A 16,971-nucleotide genomic window follows, 5' to 3' on the forward strand; every position below is an offset into this window, starting at 1 on the left:
ATGGAGAACACAAAATCATCCTTGGAAAATGGTAATGTTATGTCTAATTCCTCTGGAGTGGATGATCTTAATAAGCCATTTCGCTTTCGTGGTGTTAACTTTAAGGGGTGGAGACAAAAGACTTTATTTTATCTTACTCTCTTGAATGTGGCTTATGTGTTAACTGAGAAAAAACCAAAGAAAAAGAAATCTAAACAATTGACTGAAGAAGATCTTTCTCAACATGAAAAAGATGTTAAGAAATGGGATAATGATCATCTTTACTGTAGAAATTATTTACTTAATTGTCTTTCTGATGATTTGTATGATTATTATGATCAAGCTTACAAATCAGCCAAAAAGATATGGAAGACATTGAATAAAAAATATGATACAGAGGAAGCTTGATCCAAGAAATATGCATGTAGCTGATTTTTCAGATTTCAGATGGTTGAAGGCAAGTCCGTGGTGGAACAATCCTATGAACTCCAAATGATTGCACAAGATGTTCGATCTGAAGGAATTCGTGTAGATGAACAAATGCAAGTTTCAGCCATCATTGACAAGCTGCCTGAATCTTGGAAGGAGTTTGCCAAAGTTCTGAGACACAAGCAAAAGGAACTCTCCATTGAATCCCTTATCACCCGTTTAAGAGTGGAGGAAGAGGCAAGAAACCAAGACAAAATTGTTGAACTTCATGGAGCAAATCGTCCTAAGGTAAATTTTATCTCTTCAAATGAAAACATGCCAAAAGCCAATGCAAAAAATAATGACTATGTAAGGCCTAAGAAAATGAACTTCAAACATAGGCCAAATGGAAATCAGTCTCAACATAAGACCCACTCTAATCAAAGAAAGAACCAAGCACACCATCCTAAGCATGCTCCAAATAATGGCAACCACACTAATAATAGCAATTATGCATGTTTTGTATGTGGAAAGCCTGGACATTTGGCTAGAAATTGTCGTTTTCGAAAACATGGGCCTATGGCTCAAGCCACTGCCATTGAAGAGCCTCTTGTGGCTATGGTTACCGAGATTAATATTCTCGAAGGCTTAGGAGGGTGGTGGATTGATTCTGGGGCAACCAGACATGTTTGTTATGATAAAAACTGGTTCAAGACCTACACCATCTTGGATGAGAAAAAGAAAATTATGCTTCGTAATTCTCATACCATTGATGTTGTGGGTATTGGAGAGGTGCTTCTCAAATTTACTTCTGGGAGAGAAGTCACTCTCAAAGATGTCTTTCATGTTCCTAACATTAGAAAGAATCTAGTTTCTAGTTTTTTGTTGAATAAGGCTGGTTTCAAACAAGTCTTTGAGGCTGATCAATATGTACTCTCTAAAAAGGGAATGTTTGTTGGCAAAGGCTATGCTTGTGATGACATGTTTAAACTTAATGTTGAGATGAATGAAAATTCAAGTTTTGCTTATATTGTTTCTTGTGTGAATGTTTGGCATGGTAGATTATGTCATATCAATAATAAATATATGAAAAATATGAGTGGTTTAGGTTTAATTCCTAAACTTGAAAATGAACTTGAAAAATTGTGAAATTTGTAGCATGACTAAAATTACTCAAAAGCCTCATAAATCAATTGAAAGAAATACTGAATTACTAGAGCTTATCCATAGTGATATTTGTGAATTTGAAGGACACTTAACATGTGGAGGTAATCGGTATTTTATAACCTTTATAGATGATTTTTCAAAATATTCATATGTTTATCTTATGAAAAATAAAAGTGATGCTTTTGAAAAATTATCAATTTTCTTAAAAGAAGTTGAGAATACTTTTGATAAAAAGGTTAAAAGGTTTAGAACTGATAGAGGAAAAGAATATGATACTCTTGGTCTTAATAATTATATTCAATCTCTTGGTGTTGTTCATAAGACTACTGCCCCTTATTCTCCATCTTCAAATGGAGTAGCTGAATGTAAAAATAGGACTCTTATAAATTTAACTAATGCTATGCTTGTTAGTTTTGGGGCTCCTAAACATTTTTGGGGTGAAGTTGTTTTAACTGCAAATTTGTTTTGAATAGAGTACCTCATAAAAAGACTTTTTTAACTCCTTTTGAGTAATGGAAAAAATATAAACCAAATCTGAATTTTTTCAAAGTTTGGGGTTGCTTAGCATATGTGAGGCTACCTGACCCTAAAAGACCTAAACTTGGGGTAAAGGCTTCTACATGTGTATTTTTAGGTTATTATTTAAATAGCACAACTTATGGATTTTTTGATATTGATAATAATACAATAATTGAATCTAGAGATGCAATTTTTCATGAAAATAAATTTCCATTTAAATATAAAAATAGTGGGGGTTTTGAACAACAAGAGAATTTTGAATGTTCAACATCTAAGTCAAAAGATGTTAATGAATATGAGTTTGAACCTAAGAGGAGTAAAAGACCTAGAATTGAAAAGGTTTTTGGTCCTGAATATTATGTGTATAATTTACAAGGTGACCCTACTTCCTTAGAGGAAGCTTTATCTTCTCCTAATTCAGGTTTTTAGAAAGAAGCCATCAATGATAAGATGTATTCTATTATCTCTAATAATACTTGGAAACTTGTAGATTTACCTCTAGGTTGTAAAACAATTGGATGTAAATGGGTACTTAGAAGAAAATTAAAACCTAATGGATCTATTGAAAAATTCAAAGCAAGGCTTGTAGCTAAAGGTTTTAAACAAAAAGAAGATATTGATTTTTTCGATACTTTTTCTCCTGTTACTAAAGTTATATCTATTAGATTATTGATTGCTATAGCAGCTATTCATAATTTGATGATACATCAAATGGATGTAAAAACGGCATTTCTAAATGGAGATTTAGAAGAAGAAATCTACATGGACCAACTAGAAGGTTTTACAATACCAGGTAATGAGCATAAGGTATGTAAATTATTAAAATCTCTATATGGTTTAAAACAAGCACCTAGACAGTGGCATGAGAAATTTGATCAATGTTTGCTTTCTAATGGTTTTAAAACAAATGAAAGTGACAAATGTATATATTATAAAACTTTTGATGATGCTCATGTTATAATTTGTTTATATGTTGATGATCTTCTAATTTTTGGTCCTAATATGGATATTATAAATGCTACCAAAATGCTTCTTAAAAATAACTTTGATATGAAAGATTTAGGAGAAGCTAATGTGATTCTTGGCATGAAAATTTCTAGAACTTCAAATGGCATATTTATAGATCAATCTCATTATATAGAAAAAATTTTGAAAAAATATAATTACTTTGATTGTAAACTTGCAAGTATTCCTTTTGACTCTAGTGTGCATCTTTTTCCTACTAAAGATGAAAATGATATTTACAATAAAAAAGAATATGCTAGTATTATTGGAAGTCTTAGATATGCTACTGATTGTACTAGACCTGATATTGCTTATGCTATAGGAGTTCTAGTAAGATTTACTAGCAAACCTAATTTTGAGCATTGGAATGTCATGACTCAATTAATGAGATATTTAAAAAGAACTGCGCACTATGGTTTGCTATATCAAAGCTATCCTGCTGTTCTTGAAGGATATAGTGATGCTAGTTGGAACACCTTATCAGGTGATTCTTTGTCTACCACTGGCTATGTATTTACTATAGGTGGTGGAGCAATAAGTTGGAAATCTAAAAAACAACAGATTATTGCTAAATCCACCATGGAGGCAGAATTAATTGTCTTATCTTCAGCTAGTGAAGAAGCAGGTTGGTTACGAGATTTATTATATGAAATTCCCGTATGAGAGAAACCTATTTCACCTGTCTTAATTCATTGTGATAGTACTACCACTATTGGTAGAGTGCGCAACAAATACTATAATGGTAAATCCAGATCTATTAGAAGAAAACACAGTACTGTGAGATCATACATAAACAATGGTACCATAAATGTTGATTATATTAGTACAAATCATAATATTGCGGATCTATTAACTAAAGCTCTAACTAGAGAAAAGATCTGGATAGCATCGAGGGAGATGAGACTTAAGCCCAAAAAAGAATAAACTACCTATGAGGATACCTTACCTAGGGACTGGAGATTAACATAGAGTAACACAGGGAAAAACTAATCATAGAGTAGTTTGATTAACATGCACTAAATATATGTATGAGCAATAATGCTCATGTCCCTCCCTATAGTGTGCGTGCACGTATCTTGTAACGTTATATGGGATGAGTTTTTATTTTTATTTATTAAAAACTCTTAATGAGGACTATAGCTCTTATGAGTGGGATGTTAGAGTTACAAGAACATCCTTGATAGCCACACCTAAGTGAGCATGGAAGTGAGGCCGTTTCCTTTGAGAATGGGGCTAGTTCTCTAAATAGCTCATAAATGCTGGGATAAAGCACTAGGCCGTAATGTACTGGCTTAAAAGCTCGTAGTAGAGTACTGGAATATTATGTGTGTGATGTAATGTTTTGTATCCATAGAAAAAGTTATAGTTCAAGACTTAGATCACTATTAACTTTGGAACTATGTTGCTGAAACACTAAATGAGGGTTCAAGTCATTGACACTCTCATTATGCATAATGTTCTACTTAACCTAGAAAAAAATTTGTTCTTACCATCTATTTATTTTTTATAAAAATAAATGGGGGATTGTTGGATATTTTTATAAAAAATATCATATTTATTTCAATACTCATTTATGTGAATTGAGGAAATCAATTATCCCTTAATGTCAGATGCGTTAATTGCTAAATTTAGAAAATTCAAAATTTGAATAGCTATTGTCAATGGTTTTAATTAGAAAATCTCTGAAAATTAATGTGAATTTTAATACCATATATTGCCAATTTTTAGTATACTTTCCTTTATAAACTTTTGATTTAAAACGTTTCTTTTAATATATTTAATAGTAACGTTATAGATAGAAAGTATCAGATATTGTACAACTATGTATTTATATAATTCACCGTTGATGGATTATAGCATTATATAGTACTTTTCATTCTTGGTTGTAATTATTGAGTATAGTCAAAATTTCAAAGGAAATTATCACGTAGTATTTAAAGAATAGCCACGTAGGGGCTGTCATTTTTAAAAGGCATCTTGACACTAAAAAGACAAACTTGTTTTGTCTATTAACTTGCCTAAATGTACAAGCTTTGAAATTTTTTTTTTTTGACCAGTTTATATAATATATATATATTTATATATAAAAAGAAAGCTATTAACTCAGGCATTGATTTCAATATTTTTATGATCATTTAAAGCTTTAAAAATAACAAATGTTTTTATTTTTTGGCTAAGGACAAGCAACGTGTCTAGCAATATATATATATATATATATATATATATATATATATATATATATATATATGAAAAGAAATAAAAGTCTCAGATACATTTTTAATTTTGAATTACAAAGCTGCAAACTTTTCAAAAACAATTTTTTTTCTAAATACTTACCATCTTTTGCTTCTTACTACTCACAAAAAATATTTTATCTTTTACAAAATTTTCTGGGAAAAGAAAGTATTATAGAGAGCTTATATCCTATGAGCAGTGTAGGCTCGCATGGATAATCAGCAAAGGTGGTTAGGTTGTTGTATCTTGGGGACAACGTGCAGAAACTATTTGTCTAACTACATCGGATATACCGTAAACGGCACGATTTGTCTCAAAACAGTGACTTGATCCATGCCTCATCTTTGCCACTTCTTTTTGGTAAAATCAAATTGTGTAATTTCCAAGGAAAATTCAGGTATTATCTCTCCTTTATTTCCAACATCTCGTATCAATTCTTTTCTTGAAAATATACATAATTGATATCATGTATTCTTCCTTGTTTTCTTGTTTCTGATAAAGGTTTGCTTCCTTCTTTAAGTTAATATGTTCCCTCTTTCTCTTTTTCAAGGCAAGATTCTAGTTAATTGAGACACATACTGGCAGCTAGGTTGAATAAAGTGTACTATGTATGAAGTGTTGCATGTATTACATTTTTATATTTGTGTGTAAAAAGATAGGATTGGAAAAAAATAAAGATTACAGAAATTCAAACTGCTAAGAAGCTAAATAATAATTGTAAGTGTACAATTGTACCTGGACTCACAAACGAATGTTGGGCTTAGGCCTAATGAGCCTTATATAATAAAACTTGTAGAGTATGAGTTTGAAATCTAGGTTCGGGATGTTGGAAGTTCAATTAACAGGTTATTAGAATTGTTGCAATCCGTGCAAATGATGAACAAATATGACAAATAGATCTCTTCGGACGTAAGCCGATGATGATTCGTATAAATATTCTCTTTCTAGGCCAATGTTTACAATCCTTAGTTCCTATTTTTATTTAGCAGAAAGGTCTGGATCCCCTTCTCTTTCCTCTCTTGCCTCCTTATATACTTCTTCTTCACTGGCTCTTCCACGTGTTATACAAATCTTCCCCTTAGATACTTGTCCCATCCGCCACCTTCTTGAAGTCTTCAAACAATAGCAGGAAGACTGAACTCTACTGTTCAAAGTTCATTTCCCTATTAATGCGGCCAGGGAGGTAGGTGCAGGGTCTTTAATATGGAGGTTGTAGCCTTTTCCTTAGATATTTCTCTCACGTCCTTACTTTTAGAGGGTGCTTGGATCATCCTCTTACCCATCAGTTTTTCCAGGATTCTGCCTTTAACCTTCTTGGCAAATCCCAGGATCTTCACCGAGCCCATCCGAGGAGACATTCATCCTCGAACAACACCTCGGACATCTGTAGTGTAGGCTGACTCGTGGGCTTAGAGGCCCCCTTAACAAAAACAAACTGGTACTAGCCAATCAGGCCCAAAGCCCAAATGTTTATTCAATAGCTTTTACCCCCTACAATAATAATAATATTAGTCCAATATCAACTATATCTCAATTTTATCTTTGATTTAGGACAAATTGATTTTAAAACTCTCAGATGAATGATCTTAATGAGAACTTATTGCCGTACATAATATATGAAAGACATTATTATTATTATTATTATTATTATTGTTGTTGTTCTTTGAAAGGCATTATTTAAAGTTTTACTGCTAATACGATCTGATTCAAGTATTTTGCGCAGTGGAGGACAAAGTTCGACTTCATGCTATATAGATGGTTTATTACATGTTTTGATAAAGGTAATTTGGATTTTTAGTTAAATTTTCACATGCATTCTCTCAATTTTCGAATTGATTACCTTAGGCATGTGCATAACATATAGTGCACATGCATTCTCTCAATTTTAAGGTTGATTTTCACAAGCATTCTCTCAATTTTAAGGTTGATTTTCTTTTTGCTTGTTATATTAATTTGATTTTTTTTTCTCCTTGAATAAGTTATATTTATTAGCACAAAGAAAATAATGGTGTTTCAACGAAAACCTAGAAACCTTGAGAATAAATGTATGTGTTAATTAGTTTTTAAAACTGAAAGCTCGGATTTATATTAAAAATACAAGAGCTGTTTAGACCCCAAATTAAAAATTACGGCTAGATTGTTTTTGCTCTAACTTAAACTAAGTGCGAAACAAGAGTAAATGAAGCACAATGACTGATAACTACTCTAGTGCATAAACATGAACAAGAAACAATAAAAGTAAAGCACATGAGTAAGTGAAGAAGGATGCAAACACAAGATAACACACCGATGTGTTATCGAAAAGGAAACCGAAGAACTTAGCAAAAAACCTCTCCGCTGCCCTCCAAGTGGTAAATCAATCCACTAGACAATAAGCTGGGATACACGAATAGCAAGAGACCCTCCAAGCCTAATCTACCCAATGTACCTAAGCCCTCCAAGCTCCTACTTCAACAAGGTTTCTCAGAACCGTGTCTTGTCTAGCTTTCTAGATCTCGCAATACACTCGATTGCATCTGCCAAGCCTCAATAGCTTCTTTTGACAAATTCCCAAAGCTTCCCAATCTCCAAAACACTCTCTAAACTCTAAAAAGGTGTGAGTTGTGTTTGAGTACAAATCTCCTCTCAATGTATGACAATGGGAGAGGGAATGAGAAGAGGCTAGGATGATTTCTTACTAAGGATTAGTAACTCTCTCTCTAAAAGATGGGTGTGTATTGTTGAAAACCTATTTAGGGTTTTTCTCTTTGAATGTTCTCCTTTCACTTTTGTGGGTAATGAATGTATATATAGTATGAGTGAAGGGTAAGAAAGTCACATTTAAAAAACCTCTAGGCAGAGAGTTTCGTGAGTATCTCGCGGGAAGACCTTATCCGCGAGACACTCGGGAAATCCACGAAGCTGGCACGACTCTTTAGCTTCTAGTCATGTGCTTCTCACGTGCCCTTTTCGTGAAAAGAGCTTAGTTACGAACTTCTCGCGAACTAGTCGCAAAATGCGCTGATTTTCAATTAAGCTTGAGTCTTCACCAACTTAATATTAAACCCAATACAATAAAATCCCACAAAATACAATGAACAAAATTAAAGCAATTACAATATTTTTTGTTATGAAATAAGGTCAACATAAAACATAGTTATAAATCACAACTTTACAAAAACCTGTTTGTGTCAGTCCTCAGTATTACTTAGTAGGCACTCTTGAAACATCTTTAATTACATAGTAGACACTCTTGAAACATCTTTAAACATATGGCACCGAGTTCTCAGCATGGAATTTAGTAACTTTTCTTTTTTTCTTTTGTCTCACTAATTTCTCCTCTTCTCAATCCTTTTTATTTTTTTATTTTTTTATACAAGATAGAATTTCTACTCTAGCCTAATCTAAATGTATATGTATGTGAAGCTCCCTTCTGGAGACTTGAACTCCGGCTCTTGCCCCTCACATCCCACAAACATTTATACTTGTGGAGTGATCACCGCACCAAGAGTGCGCGGTGGTCTCATTCTCTTAAAATAAAAAGAAATTACTCTTTACCATCGTAATTAAACTACGCTTTTTATTATACTTTGCACCCTAAACTTTGGTTTTTCATTCAAAATAAAGACAAAATTGATGGCAATGTGCAAAGTGTAAAACGGGTAATAATTTTGGGTACTAACCGTGTATTCTAAAAGTTTAGGTTGCAAAATATATATTAATGTATAATTTAGGGTGATAAAATTTAATTACTCTTTAAACTTTTGTTCTGGTGACATCAAATTCTAACTCCGCCGTCCGGAATGAAAACTTTTAGGACGGAATATTTAACTAGGAAATGCTTACTCTTAAACTATGCACCATTAGCAGTGTGATTTCTCGTTTAAGCTAACATATTCTCTATTTCTTTTCTTCTTTTCCCCGATAAAGGTACATAGGTACAACTCATTATTATTATTATTATTTTTTGACTGAACAACTCATCAATTAATTAGTTTATTCTTTTCTTCAACTATGCACCATTAGCAGTGTGCTGTCTCATTTAGGCCCTCTTTCTTTTCTTTTTTTCCCCCTCCCTCTCTTATTTAAAGGTAAGGTTCTAGTTCCTTTCTTTTCTTTTTGGGTAAAGATTAAAGTAAAAGAAAAATTCTTGTTCAAAAGACGAAAAAGAGACCACCCTAACCACGGGTTATTCCTGTTGAAGCAGTTCGTTACACATGGGAGATGCCTACTAACAAGAAGAGAAAAGCTTAGAATGTTACTAAATGTTGTGACACTAGTTGAAATAGATCCAATGTTTAAAACTTTAAATTAGAACAAATATGATAATATGAAGAAACTAAACATTTTTTCTAACTGTAATACTGTTGTAGGTTTGTTATATTATAATGGAGTCACTACTTAATATAGAACTGTTCTCGATATGTGATACTTTTTTGCATTTTCTTGTTTTCAGCCATCCTTTTTATCATGGCAGAATGGATATTAATTAACAAATTATGCTGGTGCCACATAAAATAACACAACTTGTGCCACTTTATAACTCTTAGTTAACAGGCATATAACTACCCTCATGTAATCATGTTGTTCGTATGATATGGAATATTACTATATTAGCCACTGTTTAATGTTTATTCTTGTTAAAGGCGTTGGTTAATTACACAACAACTGGTCAAGGAGATGCTTGCTAACAAGAAGAAAAGCTTAATTAGATTGGCAGTGACCTAAAAAATTCAAATGCTTAAATTATTAAAAAATATATATGATTATAGAAAGTAACTATATATCCGATTGGAGTCTTTCCTTGTATTACTTTTCGGTGTTTCCATGTTTTCGATCAGCCATATTCCTTTTGCGTAGCAATAATGGATATCGGGTTAAGGGTGTTATTGTGGCGTTTCTACTGTTATCGTGTGCATGTTCATATCTCCCGTATCAATTCTTTTCTTGAAAATATACATAATTGATATCATGTATTCTTTCTCATTTTCTTGTTTCTGATAAAGGTTTGCTTCCTCCTTTAAGTTAATATGTTCCCTCTTTCTCTTTTTCAAGGCAAGATTCTAGTTAATTGAGACACATACTGGCAGCTAGGTTGAATAAAGTGTACTATGTGTGAAGTGTTGCACGTATTACATTTATATATTTGTGTGTACAAAGATAGGATTTGAAACAAATAAAGATCACGGAAATTCAAACTGCTAAGAAGCTAAATAATAATAATAATAATAATAATAATAATAATAATAATAATAATAATAATAATAATAATTGTGGGGACCTGAGGAGCTAGGATAAGGACCCGAGGATCAAACGTGAAGACTAATGAATTAAAGGTATGGTAAGGAGGACGAAAGTCAAAGATCCGAGGGTCTGAGGATGCGGAAGCAAGGTTACCTGAGGAAGTATAAAGAGTAAATTGGTGATGCATTAGAGAGATATTGAAAATATCTGGATGGAGGGTAGGTAACTGTGAACGCCGCATTGAATGCTCTGCACCAAGCTTTCTGGCCACATTGAATAGGGAGCACAAGCTTTATCTGTTGCATTAATGTGGAAGTGACCTGAACAATACAAAGCACAGTACTAAACATTCTGTCCATTACCGATTACAAGTATTACAAGTAAGTAGACAAGTGTCAGCAAATGAAGCTAATGAGGTGAGAGATGAAGGGTTGAGATAGCAAGAACAAGGAATATAAATAGGAGAAGAAGAAACAGAGAAATAGGGGTGTGAGTTCTGGAGGTAGAGAGAGTTTTAGAGAGTGTATTGTTGATTTTGGTGAATGAATCAGAACGCTATTGTCTTTGTTGTTTTGTTCATTCTCTATAAATTCGTTGTTTTGGGCCTTGAATTATTAGACTTCCTTTAGACTGTTGGGCTTGTGCATAATTTTTTGTCCTTACAAAAAAAAAAAAAATTTATTATTATTATTAATATTAGTCCAATATTAACTATATCTCAATTTTATCTTCGATTTAGGACAAATTGATTTTAAAACTCTCAGATGAATAATTAATGAGAACTTATTGCCGTACATAAAATACGAAAGAAATTATTATTATTATTATTATTATTATTATTATTATTATTATTATTATTGTATGAAAGGCATTGTTTAAAGTTTTACTGCTAATGCGATCTGATTCAAGTATTTTGCGCAGTGGAGGACAAAGTTCGACTTCATGCTAAATAGATGGTTTATTACACGTTTTGATAAAGGTAATTTGGTTTTTTAGTAAAATTATCACATGCTTTCTCTCAGTTTTCAAACTGGCTGCCTTATGCATGCGCATAACATATTGCGCACACAATTGTTTTAATGTTGATTTTTTTTTTTTTTTTTTTGGTTTTCCACGGGGAATGTTGATTTTCTTTTTGCTTGTTATATTAATCTGGATTTTTATTCTCCTTGAATAAGCGATATTTATTAGCCCTAAAAGAAAATAATTCTGTTTGAACGAAAACCTAGAAGCTTCAAGAATAAATGTATGTTTTAATTAGCTTTTAAAACCTGTTTGTGACAGTCCTCACTATTACTTAGTAGACACTCTTGAAACATCTTTAAACATATGGCACCAAGTTCTCAGCATGGAATAATTAGTCACTTTTCTTTTTTTATTCTCTCTCACTTTTTTTTTTCCTTGTGGCAACATCATAGGCCTCTCTAGATAGTATAAAAATCGATAGACATTTCCGGTATTGTGAGCTCCGCAACCATCGATCTCTTTAATTTTCGTGAAATAGAACTTTTTCCTCCAAGATGTCTTCTAGTACTCCACCAGGTCATGACGAGGATTCACAGAAAGACTTGGCAGAACTTTTATACAAAAATATCATGCCAGGTAACTGGGATGAAGTTATTAGGAAATATGGCGAAAAGTTTGAATTGGCTTACACGGTCCGGATAAACAAGTTAGGGGACACTGCATTGCACTTTGCTATCTCCCACGGCCAAGACCACATTGTTGAGAAACTTGTAAAGATAATTTCTGACAAGAATAAAGAGGCTTTAAAATTGAAAAACGAAAAAAAGAATATTCCTTTGCATGTGGCTGCATCAATGGGAACTTTGAAAATGTGCATCTGCATTGCTAAAGCTGATCCATCATTGGGGATAGAACGCAACGAGGATGGTGAGACCCCTCTCTTCTTGGCCGTGCTTCGTGGTGAAAGAGACATCTTCCTTCAACTCTATTCCATCTGTTGCTCCAAGCTAAACGAGTCCTACTATAGAAAAAATAGTGGTGAGACTATTCTACACTGTGCAATCAAGAGGGAGTGTTGGGGTGAGCATTTTAATTTGTTGAAAAGTTTTTAGTTCACCTGTATATCAAATGCACAGGAATAGATTGTGTTACTTTATAATGTACCATTTTCTCTCTCCATCAATTTGATGTCAGATCATCTTACCAATAGTTGCTACATGTAATATTTGACATCATGAATAATCATGTTTACTTGTAACAAAATTTTAGACATTACACTAAACTGCTAATTACTGTCATTGGCAGATTTGGCATATGAGATACTTCGACTGCACAAAGAACTTGCTACTTGTGTGGACGAGAAAGGAATATGGCCTCTCCATCTCTTAGCAGAAAAGCCTTCCGCCTTCAGAAGTGGTTGCTATCTTGGATGGTGGAACAGCATCATTTATTATTGTAAGTGTTATACTAAATTTGAGTTAAACATAGCATTATTAGAGGGATTATTGCTATTATTATTATTTAAATAATTCAATAGTTACAAACTTACAATAAAGAGAGGGGTAATTTGAATTCCGAACGTCCATGTTAAAAATACTAAAAGGTACTAATTAGGTTACAACACTATTAGCTCTACTCAAGAAATTATTAGGTGCAACTAATACACTCGATAATTTCTTTGCATTGACATACTTTTTTCCATTTGTTAATATATGCACATACATATCTCTTTTCTTCAAAGGATACCTTTGAGTGATATCTGTCGTACAATATTACATTCATTATTCTCTGTTATTGTTTTGGAAGGTACAACGGCTGATGTGCCCAAGGAAATCGATACAACATTACTAAACAAATTTCCGAAGAACCACCAAACATGCATCGACTTCATTAAATTGCTGTACTGTATGGTTCAAGCTGGTAAGTGAAATGAATCCTTACATTAAAAATAACTTATAACAAAGGCATTGCAAAACCAAATTACAGGACATAAAATCTCATGGCAACTAAAGATTGTTTACAACTCTAGGTTTAGTAGATTCAGGTAGTTGCGATATCTTTACAACGTGTAACAGTAATCACTTGATGTGAACCTTTTGAAATTTGAAACTTACCTTGAAATAAAATCAAAAGCCACCCTCTAATTACGTGAGAAAGAAAAATACAACTTCAAAAGCATTAGGCTTTCGAATTGAAGAGTTTCACATTCACCTTTTCACTTCATATTTAATTTAAATGTGGGCATTATCTTTTCACCTTTTAAACTGTGGATGTAAATTGTAGATAAGAAAATATTTTCTCTTAAAATAATAAGCGAATATGACTAATACATCACACATGCATAAATAGATCATGATTAAAATTTATTTAGCACATACACTATAAAATCAATGTAAGCAATTTTTTTTTTTCTGTTTTTTATTTTAATTGTTGTGTGCCTAAGTCTGCCACGAAGCTACTTTCCTTTTCTAGTGTTTACCGGAGGAAGACTATGTAATAAAGGCAAGAAAGCTGATGAAGAGAATCCCAAAGGATCGATTAATTCCACTCCCAAATCAAGTCAAGAAGGTGAGGAATTCTAATTGTTACAGAATCATACATCGTTTGAGTTTAAGACTTCACTACACTTGTGACTTTATAAGGGAATAAAACGGATATAATAGAAAAATAAAAAATAAGATAAAATGTTTATCACTCTTTTTTGAATGTTTAAAAGAAAATGACTGGAATAGAATACAAAGTAACTTGTTTGAGAGTTACTATTAAACTCTCAAACAAGAGAATGAAATAAATATTAATTTTTTTTTTTATTTCCTCCTATTTTCCTCTCCAAAATTAATTGTTACCATATGTTAATGTTAAATCTTACAAATACTAGTTACCTTAATGTTATTGATCAAGCCCAACTCATAACTAAATTTGCTAATTTACCTTGTTATTTGCATATTATAATGAACTGTTTATTTTTTAAAGGAATATCCCAAACCGAAAGTGAAGATCGAAATAGTGTCAGAGCAAAATTGGGCAGTCTTGGATTTGGTACACCATCTTATTAGCATTTTAGCCTTTTCTTATTAAGATTAAATTACACTTTTGATTCTTAAATTTGGTTTTTTTTTTTGTCTCTTAAGTTTAAAATTTGTGAACCATAATGAAAATTCTTAAACTTAAGGGACCAAGATGAATATAAATCCAAATGTTAAGAATCAAAGTGTAATCCAGTTTAATATTAATGTTTCAGATAAGATGTGTACACATGAGGTGAGCACGGTAAACATGTTCATGTTACTATATGCACATTAAAATATTTTTTTGTTCATATATAACATATATTCAATTTTATGATTGCGAGGATTAGAGGAAATAAAGAAGATAAAAGAGAAGCACTTATTTTCCGCTGCAATCTTGAAATTTGTTGTCGGATCTATAAAAGTAGAACAGTACTTCGAACACGGGAGGAACCCTGTTCTAATACCACATAAAACTGATCAATCAGATTTTGTCAGTGTTTTTGATGGTGAGAAGGGCAGCAATCCACAACCAGAGTTAAAAAATGAGTCACCATGTAAAACTGATCAGTCTGATGAATCTGATACTAAGATTACCAAGATTTCTAAAGGAAATCCTGATGATGAGAAGGGGAGCAGTCTACCCCTAAAGTTAAAATCTGAGTCACCCTTATTGACTGCAGCAAAAAATGGTATCATGGAAATGGTCAAGGAAATACTAAAATCTTTTCCAATGGCTATCCATGACACAACCGAAGAAAAAAATATAATACTGGTGGCAGTGGAGAACAGACAACCTCAAATATATCAACTATTGTCCAAGAGCAAATTAGGGGAAAATTTACAGACAAATAGCATGTTACAAGCACGGGATAAAGACGACAACAACAACGTATTGCATCTTGCAGCTAAGCTAGGAAAGCATCAGTCTTGGCTAATTCCTGGGGCTGCATTGCAAATGCAGTCAGAGATCAAGTGGTACGAGGTATGAACTCAAAACCATATAAGGATCATCCCTATATGAAATTGAACTAAATATTATATATCTAAAAGAATTTCCAATTTCATGTAACTTTATACATTGTAATTGGAATAAAATATAAACCTTGAAATAGTTCTCGATTTCACTTGAAATCCATTTCACTTAAATTGAGAAGATCTTATTTTAATATTTTTTTTTGGAATTGGACATTTGAGTAATGTTAAGGATATGATATTTTACATAACTACTAATATGACCTATGTTATAATTGAAGCAACATGAACACTTTGAACAAAACTCACCACTTGAATATTTTGTTAGAAAAAAAGTGTTAAATCCCTATAATTTTTTATTTTATTTTATAATATATAGTTATATCCTAGACCAGAGAGACTTGTCTGTTTTACATTTTTTATCATTGCGAGTATAATTTCTACTCAAATTGTTTAAAGACACTCAAAACTGCCCCTTACGTATATGTATTATTTTCTTCAATGCAGTTTGTCAAAAGCACTGTGCCAAAATACTTACTTTACCAAACCAACAACGACAATAAGACCCCTGCAGATATTTTCACTGAAAATCACAAGGATCTTGTCAAAGAGGGAGGTGAATGGCTAAACAAAACCTCTGAATCCTGCTCAGTTGTGGCTGCACTCATTGCCACTGTTGCCTATGCAACGTCAACCACTGTCCCAGGTGGTGTCAAGCCGAATAGTGGCACGCCAATCCTCGAAAGTCATCCAGCATTTGACATCTTTGCTGTAACCTCACTTGTTGCCCTATGCTTCTCCGTCACTGCCTTGTTCTTGTTCCTCTCCATTCTCACTTCTCGGTACCAAGAAAAAAATTTCCGTGTAGACTTACCAAGGAAACTTTTGCTTGGCTTAACTTCATTGTTCGTATCCATTGCCGCGATGTTAATATCTTTCTGTGCTGGACATTTCTTTGTGCTCAAGGATAAACTTAAAAACAGGGCACTTCCAGTGTATGTGGTGACGTGCCTGCCCATTACATTTTATGCCATTTCACAATTCCCGCTCTACTTTGATCTTGTAAGGGCTCATTTTAAGAAGGTACCTCGACCGAGCCACATGATGGTGTCTCTCTAGGGTGTTTCCGCTACTACATTCAACTGCTTTATGTTTTAATGTTTTACTTTTTCTCTAACCATCGAGTTTATTGGTTTACTTCATGTTTGAAATAATTAAGCTGCTTGTTTTACGAGTTCTATGTCGAGCAATATATCTGCTTGTGTATGTCTTTTATTTGGGCTTGGAATTTTGACTTTAAAGAAAGGTTTGGACTGTGAATATAATTATTGAATAATGGAGTTCTCACCTACTAACATGATTTCCAGAAAATAGCATACATTTTCACAATTTGAAATCCTCAATTAGCATGGTTCGTAATGGAATGATAAATATCTCAATTATTTCTTTAATTACATACTCACTTTTAGCCAAATCAACTAAGCAA

General features: G+C 32.8%; 2 protein-coding genes across 2 annotated transcripts; both read left to right on the forward strand.

Annotated features, from left to right (window-relative positions):
* On the forward strand, positions 1-3,741 carry LOC142612504 (uncharacterized). The gene is made up of 5 exons (XM_075784589.1): positions 1-302; positions 420-1,439; positions 2,304-2,494; positions 2,564-2,866; positions 3,302-3,741. Exons 1-5 carry the CDS (start codon positions 1-3, stop codon positions 3,739-3,741), a joined length of 2,256 nt encoding a protein of 751 aa, XP_075640704.1.
* An 8,295-nt stretch (positions 3,742-12,036) lies between these two features.
* LOC142614224 (uncharacterized) lies at positions 12,037-16,797 on the forward strand. The gene is made up of 7 exons (XM_075786791.1): positions 12,037-12,582; positions 12,808-12,957; positions 13,309-13,422; positions 13,975-14,070; positions 14,476-14,541; positions 14,861-15,495; positions 15,993-16,797. Exons 1-7 carry the CDS (start codon positions 12,057-12,059, stop codon positions 16,602-16,604), a joined length of 2,199 nt encoding a protein of 732 aa, XP_075642906.1. The 5' UTR covers positions 12,037-12,056; the 3' UTR covers positions 16,605-16,797.
* The last annotated feature ends 174 nt before the right edge of the window (positions 16,798-16,971 follow it).

This window comes from Castanea sativa, chromosome 10 (assembly GCF_040712315.1).
Source record: "Castanea sativa cultivar Marrone di Chiusa Pesio chromosome 10, ASM4071231v1".
NCBI lineage: Eukaryota > Viridiplantae > Streptophyta > Magnoliopsida > Fagales > Fagaceae > Castanea > Castanea sativa.

Bases quoted from the DNA above. Each gene is read 5' to 3' on its own strand.
- LOC142612504 (XM_075784589.1), top strand. From the start codon at position 1: ATGGAGAACACAAAATCATCCTTGGAAAATGGTAATGTTATGTCTAAT. The intron at 1,440-2,303 runs GCATGGTAGATT...ATATAAAAATAG, and splicing joins GTTTCTTGTGTGAATGTTTG to TGGGGGTTTTGAACAACAAG. The intron at 2,867-3,301 runs GTAATGAGCATA...TTCCTACTAAAG, and splicing joins AGAAGGTTTTACAATACCAG to ATGAAAATGATATTTACAAT.
- LOC142614224 (XM_075786791.1), top strand. From the start codon at position 12,057: ATGTCTTCTAGTACTCCACCAGGTCATGACGAGGATTCACAGAAAGAC. The intron at 13,423-13,974 runs GTAAGTGAAATG...TTCCTTTTCTAG, and splicing joins GTACTGTATGGTTCAAGCTG to TGTTTACCGGAGGAAGACTA. The intron at 15,496-15,992 runs GTATGAACTCAA...TCTTCAATGCAG, and splicing joins CAGAGATCAAGTGGTACGAG to TTTGTCAAAAGCACTGTGCC.